Here is a 23,767-nt window from a genome sequence, read left to right on the forward strand (position 1 = left end):
TTATCTCTACGTACACATTGTCAGTACATACCGATCCATCGATCGCCTCTGTACCGCGATTACGTTTCAGGACGAACGACGTCGCGACGTTCCCGAATTTCCCACAAAATTTTACCTAATTCGCCGTTCGCAGACATTTCTGGATATCTGCAGCGTTCAAATTTTTCCTCAAGGGATGAGGGATGATAATTTCGAACCACGACGCGCTCGGAAAATATAATTATTTTACCACCGGATCGAACGCGTGATACAACAATGCGCACAAATGATAATCGCCTGATATACATATATATTCCGACCACAAATCATTTGGCGAATAACGTTTTTGATTGCGCGTCGATCGCTACGTTGCGTGCACAACGCGTTCCATTGCCATATTCACCTTATTGGTACAAATGTCAAGGGGTTATGACGAGGTAGATTGCGACGTGGTAAGGATCGATAAGGTTTCATAGATCATGGCGGCACCCGATAGCTCAACATCTGAAAACGGCGACTCCTCGTCTCCAAATTCATCGGAGGGCTCGTTCGACGCGGAGGCATTGCGGTTGGAAAACTTGGAAAATGGATCAGTGGAAGTAAAATCTTCTTCCGAATCGGAGTCGACCGATTCAAAGAAGCAAACGGCCGAGGGTGAGGTATACGAGCGTTGAAATTCCCGCGCACCCTGGACGGGTAGATTTTTCGTTCTCCCGTCATTTTGTGCACAGAAAATCAAGGAGGGGGTGTGGAAATCCTACCGTCTCTGCCTGATCGCAATTTTGATGACGAACTTGATCCACTACTGGAATCCAAAATGGCACGATGATTCGGAAAATCCTGCGGCAGGTGAGCTAGAGAAATGAATAAAAATCAACCAGACCGCCGACACTAACGCTCACCCCCAGTTATGCTCGTCATTCACTTCGCGCTGATCATGGTGTTCGTACACCTGCCCCTGAACTACGTGGAAATATTTCTCGCCCATTACACGAAACAGCCGCCGATAAATCTATGGAAAATTTGTCCCATAATCATAGGTAGGACTCCTCTGTACGATCGATGTGCAACGAGGTTCGATAATTTTTTTTTTTTTCCGTTTCTTAGGCTACTGTTATTCCATCATGGCGTACTCTACCCTCCAGTCATGGCTGGACTCGGTCCACTGCGGTAGAAATTTGTTCTATTTGATCGTGACGGTAGTCGAACAAGCGCCTTGGCTCCGATGTCCTCCGGGATCGAGTGGCGAGTGTCTCGTGGTCACGAGCGAAACGAAACTGTCGATGGGGTGCAAGTCGGTTGAGAACGACACCAGCATTTGGTGCCCGGAGAGAGAAAACTTCGACTTTTCGGCCCAACTGTGGTTCAAGTTAAAGCCCCTTTTGTCGCGACGGGCTACCGATGGAAAATTTTCTAAACGAACGAATGAAAATTTGCCAATAGATCGCGATTCACGAATAAAACGAACGAAAGTTCGGCGCATCTGGACACCCAGTGGAAACTTGTACTCTGTACGATAGCTCATTGGATAATCGTAATGCTCAGTGTACTGAGGACTGTTTACAGATTCGGTAAGGTAGGCGCTAAAGAATGTCTCGAATATTTTCATGCGCATATTGCAACGCTCGTGAGTAGAGAAAAAAGAGAAGAAAATAGAAAAATCTGCATTCCATGTCAGACCATCTACGCCCTGAGCATAGCCGTTCTCGTCTTCGCCGCGTTCCACGTGACGTACATTCTCTGCAACATAAACGTAATCGCTTTAATGAGGATCGCATTCCGACCGCCGAAACTCGAGGACTTCGTAAACGGAAAGGTAACGTTCCCTCTGCGCGAGACACTCTTCATTACCTCTTTTTTCTCTAAAGCTCTGGGCGATCGCTTACATTTCCACATTATGGCGGGCCCACGTGACGGTGCCACCCTTGACGATGACCTTCATCTCCCGGGTCGATTCCAAATTCAACGTCGGATGGTGCGCTATAACCGCCACGTTCGCTTCCTTCTTTTTCATGTTGATAAAAACGATGGGTCGAGGAGGCTTGCTTCGACTGATAGCGAAACGTTTGAACGTCGAACCTCGACTCCTAGTTTCGAACAGTTGAGTATACTTTGTACCGCCCTTCGTATCGCTCGCCGATTAAATTTGTTGAATCGTTTCGACAGACGCCAGCAGCTCTCTTGCCATGATGCCCCAGCACCTTGGTACACTGCCAATGCCGCTTATGTGGACATTTTATTGGTTCGCTGTTCGATATCTCCTGCTATGGCTTCAATCCGTAAGTGGAGTGTACTCGAGCGACTTCGCGCCTCCGTTGAATCCACGTTTTTAATTGATCCGGGTTTTTTTTTTGTTTTTTTTTTTTTATTTAATTCGTACTTCCATCGTTTTTTCCTTGCTCCAGACCATGGTGGTAGAAGCCATCCTGGAAAATCTATTCTCGAAGCACGACATAAGGAAGGAATTTCGAATTTATTTCATCGGTCTCTACTGCGTAATCGGGTGCATAGTCAACGTCACCGTCATCGTAAAGGTTCGGCGGAATTTCGGTTGTCTAGCGAATTGGCGAATCTCAAATTTTTCACTCCTCCCCCAGCAAACCGCGATGACCTTAATGAGCGTAGTTTACGCCCGTATAGTCTTGGACGGTATCGCCCTGCTGCCATTAGTGCAGGCAATTTTCATCTTCCTTATTTACGGGCTTAGCGTTTTCGTCAACGACGTACACTTCACGTTCGGATCGCCCCCTTCCCTCTTCTGGCGTTTCTGTTGGAAAACGCTTCCCTTCACCTTGATGGTTTTTAAAACTTTGCCGCTCGATCGGATCGCGGGGTTACAAAAGCTCGAACTTCCTCACTCGGTTTTCTTTCGCAGACTCTGTACCTGACAACCCTTTCCGGGAAATTAAATGCCCACTTTCCGGCGCTCGGAACGCCACTGATGCTGCTCCGTGGGGCCATGATGGCCATAATCCCAGTGTTTGCGCTGAAGCAAGTCATGTCCGCCATTTACAACGAGGTGAGTATCTAATCGTGATATTCGTACGTAAGGGAAAATATTTTTTTAACGCTTATCGAATTATCGAGTGTGTTCGCCAACGAGGCAACTTAGAATCATCTCATTGGTTCGACAAATATAATTCCGACTGATTCTCCCTGCAGAATATCGCGTACATCTTGAACCCCGTATTCGACTGGGGTCCTCCGGATAAAGAGGTGAGAAAGGCTAGAAAACGTTTCAATCCAAAAATCGACGTGCGATCGCAACCCGAACGTACGGTGGACTACGTGAAACCGGCGAGTCTGGAGCGCAACGACAGCATAGAATGAAGAAGGGTAACCGGAGGGAATAAAATCTCGTCCGTCACTCGGGAGGAGATTGTAGAAATTTCGAGTACGAAAGGGCGAAAGTGGGGGGGGGGGGGGGGGGGGGTGCGGATGAAATTCCGGCCAGTATCGTACTTTCGATTATATTCCCTTCGCTTTTTGATCCCGTTTTTCGGCGTCCGCCCGAGCAGTCTGGAGTACGAGGTACAACACGTTGGTACGGGGCGCGTGCGCTCTGACCCGTCTAACGACCCCTGGAAGCGGGCATGAGGGCTTCGCTTCATCCCCCCGTTCGTCCCGACCCCGTAAAAAATATAAATTCGTTCGTCCTTCGGGCTACCCCCTCCCCCCCCCCCTCCGTTAACCCTCGGAAGGTTGAGAACGCGCAACCTGTGGCTCCCGGAGAGCGGGTAGTTCGGGTTGGGCCGGGCTACCGCGAATTGCTATCGGGTGCTAGCGGGAAATCCCTCTTATTCCGGAAGTGATCCCCACGTTCCGTTCTCGGCTACTGGGCTCAGTCAGTGCCACTCTCAGCTCCGGGCTGACGGTATCGTCGGAGTCAGCGACTCGCCCTTTTCCACGCGAGCTTCGATTGACGGGATTGACGGCTGAAAAAATTTCCACACCACGTAACCGCCGGCCGATCGACGCCGTTAGAGGAGGACCGTTGAACGGGAACCGCGAAAAATTTGGAAAATTAACAACGTGTAAATCGGAGCTACACGCGACTGCGTGAGACAGTCCGGCCGTAAGCGCGGACTCGTGAGAGGGAGAGCGAGGCACGGCTAAAGATTCACAGTCAAATCCTTCGCCCCGAAGCGTTTGCATCCGAGAGACGACACGCCCGCGTACGCCGTGTTTTAATTTCCCCCCTTTTAATTGCAAAGTTTAAGTGAGAATATTTTCGGCATTCGTTTCGGTAGAGAGTTTCGGGCGACGAATGACGTTGGAATTCGTTTTTTTAACGAATCGGTCGAACGTCGTAGAATTTAGCTCACGTTTTTGGGGCGTAACAGGTGATCCTGGTCGAAGAAAAGTTTTATGGTATTCAACCGGAATTTCGATATTCGGTAAAAAGAATTTTTGTGATATCCTCTCGTCAAGCTAATGCGGAAAAGTGAATAAATTGAACACTTCGTCGTTTCTGATGGGATAACGTTCGAATTAATTGGTGATAGATTACAATCGAGTGTAGCCTATTCAAAGAGCACCTGTTCGAACGGTTACATAATTTCGAAACTAGAAGAATAGAATGGAAAAATAATTCACAACGCGTAGAAAAACCACAAGCGCATCTGCTTCTCTCGCGTAATATACCTTACACTGTGGAATTATACGTACTCACATCCACTACAATTGAGAGTAAAGTGTGTCAAGTTGACAAAGTGATTGTTCTTTACCAGAGCAAGTAGTTGCTCGAGAGCTCTTGTTGGAAAATTAGCGGCACGGAAGGCACGCTGCTCTCGTCGATACCTCCAGCGTGACCTACGGCCGGGTTCGAAAATTGCACGCTCTTACTACGGTTGGTTTTTTCTTCTTTCTTTTTTTTTTCTTTTTCCTTTCATTCAACGCCGCTGATATAACAACCCTTACGTAAACTACGATGAACGAATACCAGACCGGCGAATCGACCGGAGAATCACAGGTGAATATGTTAAAAATAAGATGGTGAAATTGACGAATCCATTTCCTTGATTTCGGAATCCTCTGGCATCCGGTTTTTTTCTTCTTTCTTTTTTTTTTTTTTTTGCTAAATACGTAAAATACATCTATATGAATATATGGAGATGTCGTGTGTGAATTACATACATGACATAGCGTATATCGTATCCCGATAACGTTTGACCTTACATTACATAAAGATAAACTTTTCATCAAAGAAACAAATTACCACGATCTTCTTGTGTGTGCGTGTAACGTGTATGAAAAAGCTGGGCCATTAGCCCTTGAAATACGCCAACAATTTTCAACGCAAATTGCGATAATTATTACGAATTGCGGGACACGATGACGGTGATCGAATAATCTCAACCTAATGACCTGTGCGACGACGAACTGACCCCCCCACTTGCGTACCGTCCATTCAGCGATGATGATTACAATGAGAATGATGTGTAATAATAGCGAAAACAATATCGAGGACCGGGCCGCGAAACATCTCTGTCGATTCTTGACGTGGTAACGCGAACGAGGAGTGAACCAAAAATAAAAAAAAAAATTGGAGGGTGAAAAAAGAGAAATGCGGAGAACGGAGTGAGTTCGTTCGGAGGGGATCGTTTTCCTAGACTTGATTCGATCAATTATAATCGATCCTCGTTAGTCCCCGGTCATTATCTTCGGGCGTGGAAAAACGAAATCGAACCCTCTCCATTTTTCATTTTTCTACCAGCACCGGGGTAGCACCCCTGGTATCTTCAGGTTTACACGTCGTCGTTCTATCGTACGGGTACAACATACTCACGGAAGCGTATACATATAATCCCTTCGAATATGCGATGTCTCCCTTATTCCGAAACGTCCCTTACCACAAACTCAACTGGCTCCCTGCTTGCAGTCTGCATCGATCGATATTGTTCTCTCCTTCCTTTAAGGCAGGCCAGTTTTTACGTACGACAATATCGAATTCGGTTAGGTAGGTAGTACGTGTGTCTCGAAATTCCGTTGCAGGCTTTATTGGAATCTTAACCGTACGGTTCGAACGAATATTCGTAGTTCGCAATATCGCGATCAAAGTCAGTCGATTCTTATGGAAATCCTGGCCTCCGAAATCGGAGGGTAAAAATAAAAAAGAAAACAAAACCGTATTTCGTTTTACCATTTTTTTAAAATACAATACTTATCGCGTATTCATCCACTTACACCAAATGGCGGTGACTAATTTGATCAGTCCGATAGAAATTCCTAAGCCTATAACTTCGACTAACAGGATCATGAACGACCCTCGATTACGTCTGGTAATACGTCACTCAAGTTCGCCAGAGGAAAGAAAGAAAAATGTACTTCACTCCTAATTTTATTAGTAGACGAAAGAAAGTGAGAAAAAAAGATTCAACTCTATGAGGGACTTTGGAAAGTGTTTCCAGAAGATTTTTTCGAGTTCAAACCATCGATCCGTTTTTTTTTCCTTTTCAGTTTTCTTGTATTGGAGGATTTTGAAATAACCGGAGAAAAATACTTGTCATCTGAAAAACCCAGTTCGTTGATCGTGTGATGCTGCTCCCTTTTTCCTCTTCCCCTTGTGTTCCACTAACCTTTTAATCCACCCGATTTCAGTTAATTATAGGCCATCACCGAAAAGAGTGTGATTCTAAGTTCGACGCGTCTAATTGTGAGAGTACACTAGCTAATTGATGTACGTGTGCAGAGAATCGCAAATAATTCCCCTGCCCGTTTACGCTTCTAGAAAAAGTATGATTCTCAAAATTATTACATTTGTTTTCTATAAATTAACAGACGAGAGCATTAATTCGAAGAGGATTTTTTCAAATTTTGACCAAAAATTTTTATTTTTAAAAATTGATCGTATGGCACTTTTCTTACGTATTTTGACCTCAGGAATCCAAATTTAAAAGAAAAATTGATCCATCTATAAAATTGACCGAGTTATCGCCAATTTTCGGCTTTTTGGAGTCAAAAATAAAAAATTGATTTTTTAGTCTATCTTAATGTAATTTGAGCTCAGAAATGCGAATCCGAAAGAAAAATTGATCTATCTGCAAAAATGACCGAGTTATCCCAATTTTTTCGCATTTTTTGGCATAAATTCGAGGATATCTCGAAGGGAAAAAATCGTAGCTCAATTTGGACAACGGATTCGTGTTCCTGAGGTCAAAATACATAAGAAAAGGGCTATACGATCAATTTTAAAAAATAAAAATTTTTGGTCAAAATTTGAAAAAATCGTAAGGGGTACCCCTTGGAAAAATCTCAAATTTTGGCCAAAAATTTTTATTTTTTAAAATTGATCGTATGGCACTTTTCTTATGTATTTTGACCTCAGGAACACGAATCCGTTGACCAAATTGAGCTACGAATTTTTCCCATCAAGATATCTCAATTTTTCTGCTCCAAAAAGTGAAAAATCGGCGATAACTCGATCAATTTTACCGATAGATCAATTTAACTTGTGAATTCGGATTCCTGGGATCAAAATACACAAGAATAGCATAAAAAATAAAAAAAAAAAATTTGACCCAAAATCGACAAAATTCCAAGGGGTACCCCTTTGGATTTTTTGGCCAAAAATGAAATGTTTCCCAAATCGATCATATTTTCACTGTATTTTGACCTCAGGAACAAGAATCCGTTGACCAACTTGAGCTGCGAATTTTTTCCATCGAAATATTCTTGATTTTTCGCTTCTTGAGTCGATAAATCGGCGATAACTCGATCATTCTGATATATAGATCAATTTAACTAGCTGAAGATTCAGATTTGTTTGCTCAAAATACGTGAGAGAACGCAAAAAAAATATTCCGAATTTTGGCTCCAAGAAAGGGTTAGGACGAACGTTTTACGAGGGCTTGTAATTTCACGTCTGCAACAACAGGGATAAAAATAAATATCTCGGTCTTCGGCAAATAGGGTATAATGATCGTGGGACAATCCGGTCTATTACGTAAGTATTAAAAATACCCAGAAATAAAATCCTGGGAAATCTAGAACGTCCCCTGACTTCTTTGGTTCTCATCCATGGCCATGAAATTGGCAAGAAATAGGCTGGAATAATATCAAAAGTATTGAAAACAACGTTCAGAGTGAATTAACACAAAGAATGATAAATATTCTCGATCAACAGACCGTGATTCAAATGATCCTTGAATAATCGGATTTTATCCTTTCGTTTCAGGCCCACCGTAGGACTCAACGGAGCGAAGATGCTATCGGATTTAAATTTTTCCCACAATGAAGATTCGAGATATTCCGACGAAGTAGAGTCGAATAAAAATATGGGAATTCAATCGAAATACCGGCTAGGAAATTTCTAATTGTTTTATCGATCTGAAAAAAATTTTTTGGTGCTTCGATCCAGAGATGAAATAAATCATTGACGATTTTCAATAAATTTTGATTAAAAAAAAAACGTTTTCCACCCATCGGTGCAGTGCAAGTGACATTTCCGTAGAATAGACTATATGCATAAAATACGCAACTTAATTTAAATGAAACAATTTTCTACTAACGTTATACCTATTAGAGCTTTTTGACGCAAATTTTTCTGATATCTTTACCTATTCCTATTTAACTAGACAAAATTAACTATACCTGATCCAACGGGACCAAAAACCTCATTCGAAAGTACATTGCGTAATATCTATTCTGAAATTTGCGCCAATCGCATCGCATCGCGATTTTCAAAAACGAAACATATCAGTGATCTCGAATTTTCGAGCTCGTTAATAATATCAGCTTCTCAGAATCCGAATTTTAAAAATTTGCGATCCAGAATCTCTCCGGACTGTGAACACATAATACATAAAAAAAAAAAGCAAAAATTAAACTGCGAGGGAAATCGAAAGTAAAAACTAATTAGTGGTAGAAGAAGTGTAAGAGATTTGAGGCAGAAAAAAAACAATAAAAAAAAAGTCAGAGGGGAAAATAGCAGGAAGAAGTAGAAGAAGAAGAAGCAGACAGGATGCCTCCACCGACCTCGACGCGGGAGAATTCCGAGGCAATTCGCATGGAATCCCTAGGGAAGACTTCCGCTTCTCGACCGCCGGGCCAAAACGGAAACGCGAATACGGAAATACCGGGAAATTCAGGTACGCTATACGATATCCCTACTAAAACTTAGCAATTAAATCTTCGGCAAACTGGCCCAGATTATCTCAGCGACCTACGATCTTGCGATTTCCCAAAACTTACGCTCGAACTTTTGAAGCAAAATTTTTCGAGTTGGCGAACGTATAACACCGTGAGGCATGTACGTATCGTTAATAAACAAACTCTAAATACGAGACGATCCGCAATAAATAATTGCGTATTCGGTAGTCGCGTAAACCGGATGGGATATAAACTCCTTAGGGAGAGTAAACTTCGAATGAAAGTTTCACGAAGAAAAATGGTCACGTAATCCGCACGGATCCCGGCGGCGCCGGCCTCCTCTCATCCCCGATTACGATATTTCAGGTAACTCGAAACGTGCGCGGATCTCGGCTCTAGAATAACGCGATATTTAATAATTCCACACAAGACGCCGTTCCTCGCGTCGAGAATATCGTCCAACAGAAAAATCCACTTTCTTATTTTCAAAATTAAATACCACCGCGACTGTGTTCCAGTTTCATTCGTTCGAAACTCTGCGCTCGCTCCGCTCGTACATTTTCACCCTCGTCAAGCGTCGCGTCAGAAGTTTATCTCCTAAACTTACCGGCGCACCGCGTCGTTCGCTTCCGTACTTCAAAAGTAAAAACTGTTACCTCGTGCAACATTTTCCGTACCTACGTCCGAATCGTTCTGAATATTTAAGCCGCACGAAGCTGTCGAGAATAAACTCGCTCCGGTGGCGCGCACGCTTTCAGGAATATTGGAAACGCGTTATATTCGTATCAGGTATACGGTGTACCCGTACCATAGGTCACCGTGACCTGCCACATTCGCGGGTGCATCGCTCCTTCAAAGATCAAGAGGCACTTCGAACGCTACGTGAATTGCACCGCGTGGTTTCGGGCCTCGACGAAGCTGTTTAACCAGCGCGGCATAAAATTGTTTCAACTTGGGACACGTGCGGAGTGAATAGCTAATTTGTCGCCTTGGTGTAATTGTAATTCCGTCCGTTGTACGTCGATAATTACCGAAAAGACATACGGGCAAAGAAAACTCTTGCACCGGCTGCAATGTTCATTCGCCGAGCGGCAGCTGAAATTCAACATCTGTACGGAAAGAATGGGACGTCTATCGGCTGTTATATTCTTAATTACAGGTACTCGATCAACGAGCGGTTTACGTAATAACGGGGCGCCGTTGGTACCGAGCGTCGATTATTGTTACGCAAATATATCGACGTAGTCTAGTCTGGCGCACAGCCCGGGAAGAGCTGTGGGCTACAGCGGCGAAGCGAATCGGGATTAATTTTTAGTTTCGTTTCAATTTTTTCCTTACTCCCGTTTTACTCGAACACCCCGTATAAAGTGTGCGACGGTACGTGGTGCCTGGGGGAGTATTTTGCGGTTTACTTACTCGTTTAAAACGCCTGCACGTTTCACGTGACGACGGTGTAATGTGCAAAGTCTGCGGATGTATTATACACGGTACACACACATACATATATACGAACGTGCGAGTTAAGTTCTCGAGGATTATTTCAAGGGGTGGTGAGCCACTTGTAATTAAGGGCGTAATCCCCATCCACGTGCTCGGTATTACGCACTTCTCATTCTCCTTATACTCGTTCTTTCCGTAACAAAGAACCGGGGTCTCTCCAGCCCTGACGAAAAGGATGCTCGATGGGATCGTAGAAATCGAGTCGCGCGGCTCGCTGAAATAAAGTTGGGGAAAAACAAAAAAAAAACGAACGAACGAAAAGAAGACTTTGTTTCGAACGTTACGTGACGGATTTTTATTTCGACGGCTCGATGAACGTCGCATGTATTTTACCCGATACACGTGCACGCGAATCCGTATGCGCGTAAAATTTATTATAATCCGCCAGAATGAAATTCCCCGTCTTTTATGCATCACCCATGTGACCTTTTGACCCGTATATTTCACTGACTCTCCTATCATATAACTTCGTACGCGTGAACTGAAAGAAAATCGTTGTTCAAGCGAAAATATGACGGCTCAACGGATTCTCTGAAGATAATTATCATCGCTGACACCTACCGTCGGTGGTTTTTTCTTCCTTTTTTTTTTTACAATTTTTTTACAATTTCTTTTTTTTTTTTCTTCTTCTCTTCTTCTTTCCGTAACTTGTGTACGATGTGCAGCACCGCCACCTATGGAACATACAGCCCTCGAGGGACCTACATTATTTTTTTAGTCGAATAAGTTTAAAAAAAAAAACAAAAAAAAAAAAAACGGTGACGTGAAAGAGGAAGCGTAGGGAATCTTTTCATTTTTTTATTTATTCATTTTCTTTCTATTATATTTAGTTGAAAACGAGCTGCTCCAACGGGAGATTTGTTTCCCTTGAAGATGGGATAAAGATGAGACGGAAAAGTCGCACGAGTGCAGCTGGAAAAAATTATGAAAACCGGTTTTGGTTTTTTTTTCCATTTTTGCTAAGGGTGCGAGCGGTGGGTTTGTGAAATAGGGTCACACATGGGAGAGATGCAATTTTCGTGGGGTTGGGATCCGACCCCTCTCGAATGGAACGGTAGACAAAATGCGATTGTGGAGAATCGTTGGTCGAGTACGAAGACAGTATTGAGACTGGGGATGTCGAGGGGAGAGAAACACATTCGGTTAGACGCCGGATCGATGCGCGATTCATGTTTCCCGTCTCCGCGAACCCGACGCCACTGCTATCAGGGGTGGCGGATACTACGACGTCTCCTCGACACCGGAAGACTTGCTCCCCGTTGAAAATCGCGAAATATCTTGTCGATAATTCCTCCCCTTCTTTCTAATCGAATAAGGGCAAAAAATTGCACCAAAAGCGCCAGCGGCCATCTTTCTTTCTTCCCCAACTTTTTCCTCGAGTAAACTATTTCATCAATCCATTTTTTCTCGCGGTGGTTGTGGAAAAAAAAAATTTTCAAACATTCGTTCTCGCGTAGACGAAAATCCATGAGGGGAATTCGATCTCGTTTTTTGTTTAACGAGAATTTTTAGGAGAATTTCATGGGCGACTAGGCGGATAGATATGGAATAAAAAATGTATGGATCGTAAAAATTCGTTGCGATCATATCATCTCGCCTAGTTATGGCGATTTTAATTTTTCAGCCCCCTCGTAATTACCTGGAAAATTTACAGCGTTGGGCACAGCCCTGTAACAGCGACTAGTTGACATAAAACGAAGGAACGTAGTCGATTGCTTCCGCAAATTTGTCGGTACGAACCACGGCGGAATTTCCGGATTCATATTCCCCCGGATGGTCTCACTCCGCCTGTAGAATTCCGAGGCGAAAAGGTTACCCCCAGTTCTGCGAGATTTACGTTCCACCGTCAACGTCGACCGGGGGTTTCTCTATACCCCGAAACTGGCTGGCAGTCGGTGGTTTTTATCGGTCGGTAAAACGGAGCTTGCATTTCTCCATCGCGGAAAGGATGTGACGAGGATTGGTTCCTGCCCCAAGAAGATGGCAACACTCCCCGCGGCAAAAAAGGGGAGGTTGAGATGAGCCACCACCCCAAAAGCTCGAACCACCCCTGCAGCCTCGACTGGGCCAAATCGACGAGCGTCGCCATTGTTGCTCGTCCCACAGTCGCTATATCGCAGCCACAAGAATATCAATGAAATGTCAAGCCACGGTGCACCGTACGTTGCTTTTGATCGCGGTGATCTCAACCTCCCCTACGACAGCTCAAACCTCGTTGAAAACGTTTCGAATATCACCGGAGTGCAGTTTCACGCGTTAGACTCGTAATTTTTTTTTTAATAAGAATATTAGGGAAAAACAAAAAATCAACGGAATCAAGAAAATTGAAACCCGGAAACGAGATCGAAAAAATTAAAAAAAAAAAATCTCCGCAAAGTGATTGAACGTGTTGTGCCGCGTTTGTCTTCTTTGCCCGGCTCGTTAAAGAGGAGGAAAAATTAAAGAGGATAAGGGCATGCGGAGTGCTGTTTCGTCTCTGGAGAGAAAGAAAAAATCTAAAATAAAACAGATTTATAAATATATATATATATATAATTTCAGCATGTTGGCGCGCACGAATTACTAACCCAGATCGGTCGTACGTCCGCACGTATTAAAAAAAGCTACGGTAGCTCTTTTTAACGTACGCTGTTGCTGGTTCAGTCTTCCTTCCGTACTTCGAGTGTTAAACATCCGTGAAAATTCGTGGAGACCTTTACCCGTGGCTCACCGGCGACGAGGAAGAGCAAAAAAAAAGGCTAATTAATATTCAGACAAAGTTTGTACAGAGTTGAATTGTGGCGGAACAGAGAGAACCGCTTATTAAGATATCATACGCCTTGGTAGAAGGCGACGTCAAAGGATTTGTTTACAGAAGACCGCCACCCATACGGTTCACCATGAGTGAACAGGACGTCGACGACGTTGCCTTCCTGACAGGTGAGAGATGCAAAGGTACAAATTTCGAACGTCCTTCGTCTCGCGTATTCGACGAGGAGTAGGGGAAAAAAAAAATCGGATTTGGTTTTCGTTAAACCGATCGCAGCGTTTCGGATGAATTTTTTACAAGCGCAACGCGGTGGCCTCCAGAGTTAACTTTATAGCCACCGCTTGTCCGAGTGGCCCATTTATACCGTGATCGACATTCCGGCCTGCAGCCCACCGTTCGCATAGACGCGGGTAACACGTGTACGCGATCAATAATGCCGCGAGCGCGTTATGGGCATACACCTACTTTTATTTAGCAGCTACGAGCAGCTGAACATTGCTCAGGATCATTCGACGTCACGAATTTTCGTCGGTCACTCTGAAATCTGATTGATTTCTTCTCATGACGTTTCCGCAAAGGATTATTTCCGGCTTTACCCCCCACCGGAATTAAAATTACGCCACGAGTGCGAAGATTCGTAACTTCGTAAAGACGAGGCGTGCAAAAATTTATTCGGAAACAGATCGTGTGGTTTCCAAATTGATTATTTGCCCCAATTGAACAGCGTCGCGTACACGGATGCGACGTTAATTTTTTCCCCCGACAAATCAAATTTCCATCGCATCAGTCGAGGGTGCATTCGGTATCCGCACGTAAATTTCATCGATAGATTTAAAAACTCATTGCTTTTATGAAAATTCGCAAACACGTATAAATCGCGATCAGTCGATGAAAAAAATCAGGAGACGTGACATCCGGTTTATAATAACGTTACCCGCTTTGATATCATTAATTTTACCCATGAATAATGGATAGCGGTGTCGTTAGTTTGAGTGCCTAACAAATGAGGCGGCAGCCGAGCGCCCGGGATTCGCTGCAGTCTGACTGCGTCGGGCCTCTACTACTGTAGAACTTGGCGCTGTGCGGACGATTTTTCGAGCGCTTTTCAGGTGACGATACGTGAAAAGGGGAATCGCAAGTGACTGGGTCATGCGATACCATGAGAAAAATTACCGCAACTAACCACGTGCTTAATCGAACCTTCGTTTAATGATTACATATTCACCTGGTCTGCTCTCAGGGGATAGTAACACGGGCCTACACAAGCGCAGCATCTACGAACACAACGGGGTCGCCGTTTGCTCGCAAAAAAGAGCATTGTGCATAGCGACCATCGTCCTCGCCATCCTATTCGCAGTTTCTTTAATCATCGCATTCGCCGGGCCACAAAACGGTGAGAAAAAAATTCGACCCTTACGCTACGGGCGCTAGGGGTTGGGGCACGGAGACAAAAGTTCTTTTTAATCAGGCACCTGGATGTCGGGAGATTGTTTCTTTTTTCGTTTCTTTATTTTTTGCCCCTTTGGATTTCGAACTTCCGAATGGTCCGGCATCGCTACTGATCTGATTTCAGGTCGTCGAATGTTTTTAAAATGTCGTTTTATAATTTAAACCGTGTATAATGTTTTCGTCGGTATTGTACATATTTTTATTCTTTTCCTTCAACGGGATAGATTGCCCTTGCGCCGGCGAAAAACCTGCCAATTTGGAGGCGGAGGATGACGGTGATTCCGGTGGACCGATCGCCACGAATGGAGAGGTTAAAATCATTGTGTCCCTTTTGAGAATCCTCGACTCGGGGCTTTATCGATGATCGTTCCTTTGAAATGTTATTCTCTCCGTAGATATTTCCATGGAATAACGTCAGACTGCCGACATTCGCACATCCGACGAGGTACAACATCACCATTCATCCGAATCTCACCACGCTGGAAGTCAAGGGTGAGCTCGTCCCTGCTTTCGAATTTTTTGTCCGCAAAAAAAATGTTTGTCACTCCCGTCGTTACTGATGCGCGTAATCGTAAAATTTCAGGGCAAGTCACTATCGAATTCTACGTCGACAAAGAGACCAATTTTATCGTCTTCCATAGTAAAAATTTGACAATAAACGAAAAGGTGAGTTTAAACACCCGACGCCGTTCAAATCCCTCGTTAAAATTTCACTCAACCTCGCACTCGTCTTGGTCGCAGATGGTCCAGGACCGCAAAGGCCACCGCCTGAAAATATCTCAACTGTTAGAATATCCCAAACATCAACAGCTTTACTTAGAACTAGAGGAGAGTAAATTTCGCAAGAGAGGAAATTACACCGTACATCTAAGATTCACTTCAAAACTATCGAATGAGCTCGAAGGATTTTACCTGAGCAGCTACATTACGGCGGAGGGAGAAAAAAGGTAAGGAATATAAATGACGAGGCGATTTTCCGATATCCTCGTCATATTCGTCGATGAATAATTTCCGAATATTCGAACCCTCAGGCACCTAGCCACGACACATTTCGAGCCGACATACGCCAGGTCTGCATTTCCCTGTTTCGACGAACCGCAGTTCAAGGCGAAATTCAAAATGTCCATATTCAGGGACAGATTTCACATAGCGCTCTGTAATATGCCTGTCGTGAATACGGAGGACGCTGGATTTTACATGGGAACTGGTCTCGTGAGTCCGATTATAACAATCGCAATACGTTTTTTTTTATTTTTTTCTTAATAATTTTCTTCCGAAATACTCATCGCTTTTTTGCCAATTAACTACGAAAGAAACGACAGAGCTTCTTGCCGCCGATAATCGTTCGTCCGCTAATTTCATCCGAAGCTTTATAAAATCGCTTTAACATTTCTAATTCTCCTGAAACAAGAAAATTGTGAATAACATCATTCATTATAAATATCATTAAATGTAACGCGTATGTCGAGGGCCGGTTCGATACGCCGACGTTTGATTTAGAACGAATCGTTTTCCCAGCTCCGCGACGACTTCCAAGAGTCCGTCGAAATGTCCACTTATCTGGTGGCGTTCGTCGTTTGCGACTACAAAAGGGTCACCGATATGACGTCCAGGAACGTCTCGGTGAGCGTTTACGCCCCGGAAGCCATGCTGCCGCAGGCTCAGTACGCCGTTAAAACGGCGGCGAAAATAATGGACTACTTCGAGTCCTACTTCGGCATACATTACCCCCTTCCGAAGCAAGGTAAGGTGATATTGCAAAGCTTGAAAAGCGGTGGAATACCCGCTTTAAAAATCTCCCTCGATCTCATTTCAGACTTGATAGCTATCCCCGACTTTGCCGCCGGTGCGATGGAAAATTGGGGTCTGATAACTTACAGAGAAGCATCGATACTTTACGACCCCGAAGAAACGTCTACCGCTGCTCATCAGTGGGTGGCGATAGTGGTGGCCCACGAACTGGCCCATCAGTGGTTCGGTAACTTGGTGACGATGCGTTGGTGGAACGATTTATGGCTTAACGAGGGTGCCGCCAGTTTCTTCGAGCACAAGGGGGTGGATCACGTGGCACCCGAATGGGGTATGATGAACCAGTTCATACTCGATAAAACGCAATCGGCTCTCGATCTCGACGCGTTGGCGAGCAGCCATCCGATCAGCGTACCTGTTAAAGACCCCTCCGAAATCGAGGCGATATTCGACACCATAAGTTACAACAAGGGGGCCTCGATTCTCTACATGCTCGAGGAGTTTCTGCTCGAAGATGTTATGAAAAAGGGTCTGAACGATTACCTGAACAGCCACAAATACGGTAACGCTGACACCGGTGACCTGTGGGCAGTTTTTACCAAGCACGCGAATCACTCGTTCGACGTCAAGGTGAGTCGATCCGGACATTGGGGTTGAAACTCCCGACGTCATGTTTTACGGTGCACCTGTTGCCACGCGTACGTACATCCGATCCGTAACACACCTTTCAGAGCATAATGGATACCTGGACGCAACAAATGGGCTATCCACTGATCACGATAAACCGGAAGGGTAACACGATATACGCGACCCAGAAAAGGCTGCTTTTGTCTCCCAGCGACAACGAAACCGATCTACTGGAGCCCAAATCACCCTTTAACTACAAGTGGTACGTTCCCCTCAGCTATTACACGGACATCGAACCTCGGGTGGCGAACAACGTCTGGATGAACTTGACCGACGGTGAGCACGATATTTTTTCAATCTCCAATTACGTTCAATGCGTAAATGTATTTTTTTCTTTTTTTTTTGCTATTCCTTTCAGTTTCGTTCGAGATTCCCGCATCGGTTGAATGGATCAAAGTGAACGTGAACCAGACCGGTTTTTATCGGGTCACGTATTCCGAGGAAATGTGGACTTCGATTATAACAACCCTCCACAACAATCACACCGTTTTTAGCCCCGCGGATCGAGCGAACCTGATCGACGACGCTTTCACGCTGTGCAGAGCGGGGGTGCTGAACGCAACGATTCCATTGGAGTTGTCGTTGTATCTACTCAACGAACGAAACTTCGTCCCTTGGGCAACAGCTACGCAGCACTTGGAATCATGGTCAAAAAGAATGAGCGAGACTTTAGGGTTTAAAAAATACATCACATTCATGAAGACCTTGCTCGGACCCGTCACCACTCACGTCGGGTGGAACGACACGGGAACGCATTCGACCAGGTGAGGAACCTCGACAGTTGATTACCGGTCCTCGAAGGGATGTGACGAAAAATTCGGGCGCAGATTGAACCAGAATTTGTCTTTCAGGTTGCTGAGAGACAACGTTTTGCAGAGCGCGTTGACGGTGAACATCGAAAGTGTCGTTAAACCTGCGAAAGCATTATTCGACAGCTGGATGAACAAGGGAACGAGGATTCCTCCCAATCTACGGGACATCGTTTACACCGCGGGTGAATACAGCTTCCTTATTTCCTCCCTTGTTCCCAGGATGTTTTTTTTTTGTTTTTAACAAAGAACGCATCATTATTCCAGGCATAAGATACGGAGGTGAGAAGGAATGGGATCACTGCTGGGATGTCTACAAAAAAACTCAGATACCAAGCGAAAGGAGGATTCTCTTGAAGGCCCTCGGGGCGTCGATGGATCCTTGGATTCTGCAGCGCTACTTGTTATCCTCGTTAGAGAGAGAAGAAATAAAGCCACAGGATGTCGAGGCGGTTCTTTCCGTGGTGGCTAATAATCCAGAGGGCAGATTCCTCACGTGGCGTCACTTGAAAGCCTACTGGCCCAAGTTACAGTCGATGTTTGGAAACGGAACATTCACAATGGGAGGACTAATTTCTGTGGTCACTTCCCATTTCTGTACGGAATACGATTATCAGGAGGTGAATATATATATTGTCATAGTCTGATCAAAATTGACGCTAAAAACGGTGACAGTTTTCGGAAAAATCACATTTCATTCCGATCGATCGACCAATTGATATTAATCAACGTTCTTTATTTTATTTTGCTTCAGGTGTCGGAGTATTTCAAAAAAGTCGACGTTGGCAGCGGTCAACGAGCTTTGGATCAGAGTTTGGAGACGATAAAGCTGAACATCCACTGGGTAAGAGAGAACGCTGAAACAATAAACCAATGGCTACACAACTATTTGAACATCAAAGGGAAGAGCTAGGTGAATTATGAGTGAGTTTTTCATTTTTAATACCAATCCAATAGGGACGGGCATGCCCCCGCCCTTTTTTTGGGTAGACAGTTAATTAGATAATTCATCGATAACGAAAAACCGCCAGTTTTTATGATTGAACAATTGGTCGTCGACGTCCAAAGTTTTCAACAATTCTCTGATGACCGATAAAATTATCCTTATAGTAGAGAGAAGGCCATAATAAAGAAAGAGTAAATGCTCGTCTGGATTTATTTATTTTTTTTTTTTCCTTTCTTTTGTATTTTTGTACCATCAGTCGACGACGTCCGAAAATTCTGAACTTCGAATAATTGTAATGGGATTGGGACGTGTCGTGAACCAGTAAAATAAAATCCATTCAAATAAAAAAAGGAAAGAATATTCGATTGTCAATTGCAGCACACAATTATCTGCTTACTTAAATAATAAACGTTAAGTCAATCGATAAGTAAATTCATAGGGACCTGCGAATTCGCTAGTACTGCCTTAACATGCACTTTGCATATCTGGAAAAAGTTTGATAATTAACAATGAATTTATTAATCAGTTAGATACAATAATAAAAACTAAATAAAAATAACTAACAAAAAATAAATATGTAAAAAAAAAATCCTCTCTAATATTTATTACTATACATGGTTCTGAACAGCCAGAGGGGGTAACGAACGATTTGAATCTGATTCGATTTTTAGGAAAATAATAATTATTAAACAAATGATCGGATCACGAAAATTGTCAAGCACGGTCTAACAAGATATACGATTGATAAGCGAATCCATCCATACGTAGAAAGAATTACATGGCTGAACGATTAAGATTTCGATTAAATCTTACCAGAAAATCAAACGTCAAGTAATATTTTCTCTTTCCAAATTTTTCTCTTCGGAAGAAAGAGCAAAAAAAAAATTGGAGAATCTTACTCTATACCTGCCTGTTGAATTCTGAAAACAGAATTTATGGTTTCCTGGTTTGAATTTTCGAACCTAATAATTATTTTCGGCTTCGAAACGGAATGTGTACAATAAACCGGTAAGATAAAAATTGGGGAGTGAGAAGATCTGAACAAGATTTAGATTTTTGGTATATTATAATAAAAAAATAATGATAATAATAATATAAATAATGATAATTACTATCATTATTATTATATAAATTTAAGTAGCATATCAAAATTGATATTAAGTTGCGTGTAAACTTGTGTTGAGTGAGACACAATTTATACCCAAGTATACACGAGTACATACCTAGAAATGAAACGTTAGTAAACTAATCTAGACTAATTAAAAAATAATCCTGAGCCAAATGCGTTAGAATTATAAATTATGTAGATGTAATAATATTATAAATGGTGAGAAAAGTAAGAACGAAGCAGTTGAAGAGAAAAAAAAAAATTGAAACAAAACTAGAACATGAAAAATGGAATGCAGAATAAATAAATAATATCAATATCCTTTACATGTTGTGCGCAATGTGTTCATGTTGCTGAAATTAATTCGTGCAGCCTAATTAATCAAACTAAGGCCTGAATATCTGGGTTTCACGTTCGTTCACCGTCATGCGACATAAAGAACATACATCCATTATTATATATTATAGGTATAAGACGTCGAGTGATTATTAACCAGATTGTGTGCGTTAGAAAATTCTATAAAATTAATTAAATTGAAAAATTCGATATTTTACTATACCGCAAAATAAGTGTACGTATAATTATTAGCGCAATTGTTAGTCACAACGATCTACACGTGTGTGAAAATTTTCGGTTCTCTACTAGACTCGGAAGAAAATAAAAACGGGTTAGCACAAATCTCGTAGTAACCATGAACGCCGTAAAAACAAAATGCAGCAAAAAACTGAAATGAAATTTCGGGTCCAACCCGAGAGTCCGCGATCGTATTTTGTCACAATTTTTTCACCACTCGCCGAATTATAAAAAACGATCGACCGATCGAATGGCGTGGATATTTTTCCCTCCCACAAACTGTAAATATAATAATACGTATTAAAAAAGAATTTCATAAATTCGTTTCAATAGATTTTTATACACGACTATTTTTGACATTTATAATTATTATCGATTCCTGACGCACAACTGTTTAAATCTAAAACTACCCCTTTTTTGCTGATAGAGGGTAGCTGCTGGTTACATACGCGCGTATAGCATATTTTTTCACAGTAACAATTTCCTGTTTAAAGAAAAAAAGAATGAAAATAAAAACGTGATAGATCATCGTTTCAATTTATACGTATATATACATATATTTTTCCCCCTTTTTTCTGATCTTTTTTCGTGTGTAAAATATTTTTCAAACGTCGTTGTGAATTAATGAAATACGTCATTACGTAAATATGTAATGTGCACCGGCAAAATTCCTAAGATTTACCGTTTTTAACTAATTACCATATATATTCTATTTATGAAAAATGTGTACGTCATTTACACGTGCAACAAACACGTCAGAAAAACCCAACAGAATAAAAATGAATAACAGGGACGATACGATTGATCGATTGAAATTCAAAATCAATATTATAATATACACGTTAAAGACTGGACTAAATGAAGAGATCAAAGATTAATTTATTAATCGAGTAAAAATATTTAAAGAAAAAATAGAAAAATAAATAATAACCGATTGATTCTAATCGTGTTGATAGCTACAGATCGGTATGTGTATGTATTATAAATGACTCCAAGAAAAAAGAGAGAAAAAAATACAAAAAAAAAAAAACATTAATATTGTCTAATGCTGGATTTCGTATTTAAAGAAATATACGAAAAATGTCGCATATATATATATTAATATTGTATATTGTATATTGTATATTGTTCTCTATACATATATACTGTACGTACTGTTGTCATAGATATTTTGTTGTATCAAATTAAACTATGTAAATCACACAAAATGAATATATTATATGTTTAAAATACAAATAATAATTTATTATGAACTATAAGTGTTTGAAATGTAACAATGTCAACCAGGTGGTAACGAGGTGGACCGAAAAACTTTATTCATCAGCCCGAATGTAACGAAACTTAAAAGTGGGTCCCATTAAAAATCCAGCCGTGAATATAATCAGATGTCTTCCGCATGATCCAATGAACCCGAGGTCGCGTATAGCATCGACGGGTCTTTGCATACAATCGGAATTTATTTTTACCGCACGTCAATGTTTATTCTTACTTCAATTCCCGCGATAATCTATCCCATTTTTCAAGTGTTTGTTGGTTTATTGTTCGATTAGCGTTTGCGGTCATTCAAATAATCGATCGATAATTACTCCCATTCGCACCGATAATTTTATCCGTTTCGCGATTACCGCCGATATTTTTTACAACGAAACAGCCGAGAACGTTTTTTCGGATTGGTCCACGCGGTAGATTCCGCGCGAAGATCGAAAATCGGGTGAGATCGCGCCGCGCCACATTCGAAACGTTCGAAACTCGAGGCGTTCAATCGAGCGCGGGAGAAATTCAAACTGGAATCACGTTGCAGTGACGTCATTATAATATGATGGTAACCTTGGTGGGAGAACGACGTATGCGGCTGCCATTCTCTGCTCATATTTCGTATTTTATCAAGAGAAACTGTTCGAAATTGTTTAAAATATAAGAGTTCCATTAATCGCATCTCTTTGAGAGGTGTAATTCCAAGTCGTTAAATATATACAATTTTCAACCACGTGAGTGAAGTGAGTGCGGATAAAAGGTCTCGATTAATCAAAACTTCGTTATATTCCACTTGTGAAAATCACATACGTCGGTTAGCACATTTTTCTAGTCCGCAAATCTAACCGACACAGCTCCGCGCTGTTGGACGCTCGCAATTATCGGCAATCAATGCGATTACATTCGATATTATAAGGAAATTCGAAGATATCGCTGTCAAGATGGAGACATCGGTTGAAAAAGGTGCATTGGTGCCGCTCAGAATGCAGAAAAAAATGCAACACGAGGTAAGACAGTAGAAACGAAATCATTTTTTTTTCGTTCAATGTGAATACACTCCATTCGTCACGGAATCGTCATCATTTCCCTGTGCCTGAGCACGACTGAATTAATCAAATATACGTTTGCGTTGCGTATATTTGATCGAACGGAGACGGTGCTCCTCGAGTACAAGATATTGTTAATGTTGAAGAAAGACCGGCAACACCGCAGTTGTTGCAACACACGATTGCGGGCAAAGTTCGCGAACGCAAATCTGATTATTTCAAATTGCCTTCGTAGTGGTTGCGTCGCGTATAATATTTACATCTTTATTAGCTTTGAAAACGAGACAAGATATATAACGTTGCTCATAGGATAGTTGCATATGCCGTCGCCTTATCAACGAGGTGCAATTTTTCAGTTTTCAGTTTTCACACGTTCCATTATTCCTCCATTTTACCACGCGCCCGTTCAAATATGATGACCGCGGCTTCGGGAAGATGCGCTTACGTTTCATGCTCACGTTTCCTCAATTTTCACAATTATTATTATACTGAATTAAAGTGCTGCGCACTGTTGCGCTCCGAACTCTCCGTTACCATGTATTTATTCATTCACCCATACTTCTCTGCGATGCACACATACGAAAGATGAAATTATGTATCCAGAGAAATATAAATGAGTGCAGGCCGATGAGCCTCTCGTTATAACATCGTTCGAAATATTTTTATTTTGCGCCAACGGATTTCTTGGAATAATTCATTAACACATTTTTACGATACACTTCAAATATTTGAGAAAGAAAACGGAAGAGCTAGACATACAGAAAAAGAGAAACTACAGGCTCGATCGAGTGCGTTACACGAACGACGGTCGTTCAAGTCTCCTACTTT

The 23,767-nt window shown here is 42.3% G+C and overlaps 2 protein-coding genes across 7 annotated transcripts in view; both read left to right on the top strand.

Moving 5' to 3' along the window:
* The first annotated feature begins 55 nt into the window (after window positions 1-55).
* LOC105682994 (endoplasmic reticulum aminopeptidase 2-like) lies at window positions 56-21,875 on the top strand. 6 transcript variants are annotated; one of them, XM_048649245.1, is made up of 15 exons: window positions 56-2,258; window positions 2,855-2,998; window positions 8,156-9,068; window positions 14,559-14,711; window positions 14,992-15,077; window positions 15,163-15,259; window positions 15,351-15,714; window positions 15,799-15,979; window positions 16,268-16,511; window positions 16,584-17,146; window positions 17,248-17,479; window positions 17,562-17,967; window positions 18,055-18,197; window positions 18,280-18,632; window positions 18,767-21,875. In XM_048649245.1, the coding sequence occupies exons 3-15, from the start codon at window positions 8,942-8,944 to the stop codon at window positions 18,923-18,925; spliced, it is 3,108 nt and encodes a 1,035-aa protein (XP_048505202.1). In that variant the 5' UTR covers window positions 56-2,258; window positions 2,855-2,998; window positions 8,156-8,941; the 3' UTR covers window positions 18,926-21,875. The 6 variants fall into 6 exon arrangements, with proteins under 6 accessions (XP_048505202.1, XP_048505193.1, XP_048505208.1 ...); XM_048649251.1 differs by lacking the exon at window positions 56-2,258 and having other exon boundaries at window positions 2,603-2,998; window positions 15,351-15,433; window positions 15,509-15,714; XM_020850679.3 differs by lacking the exon at window positions 56-2,258 and having other exon boundaries at window positions 2,611-2,998; window positions 15,351-15,433; window positions 15,509-15,714; window positions 16,286-16,511.
* A 636-nt stretch (window positions 21,876-22,511) lies between these two features.
* LOC105682990 (segmentation protein cap'n'collar) overlaps window positions 22,512-23,767 on the top strand; it is a 90,237-nt gene continuing 88,981 nt past the window's right edge. The window contains exon 1 of the mRNA XM_012395262.4: window positions 22,512-22,900. Within this exon, the coding sequence (XP_012250685.2) occupies window positions 22,835-22,900 (66 nt within the window). The 5' untranslated portion in view covers window positions 22,512-22,834. The remainder of the gene's footprint in view (window positions 22,901-23,767) is intronic.

Source organism: Athalia rosae, chromosome 1 (genome assembly GCF_917208135.1).
Source record: "Athalia rosae chromosome 1, iyAthRosa1.1, whole genome shotgun sequence".
Taxonomy (NCBI): domain Eukaryota; kingdom Metazoa; phylum Arthropoda; class Insecta; order Hymenoptera; family Athaliidae; genus Athalia; species Athalia rosae.

Coding starts and splice junctions, on each gene's coding strand:
- LOC105682994 (XM_048649245.1), top strand. CDS start 8,942: ATGCCTCCACCGACCTCGACGCGGGAGAATTCCGAGGCAATTCGCATG. Junction 9,069..14,558: donor GGAAATACCGGGAAATTCAG/GTACGCTATACG, acceptor GTCTGCTCTCAG/GGGATAGTAACACGGGCCTA. Junction 15,715..15,798: donor ACGGCGGAGGGAGAAAAAAG/GTAAGGAATATA, acceptor TCGAACCCTCAG/GCACCTAGCCACGACACATT.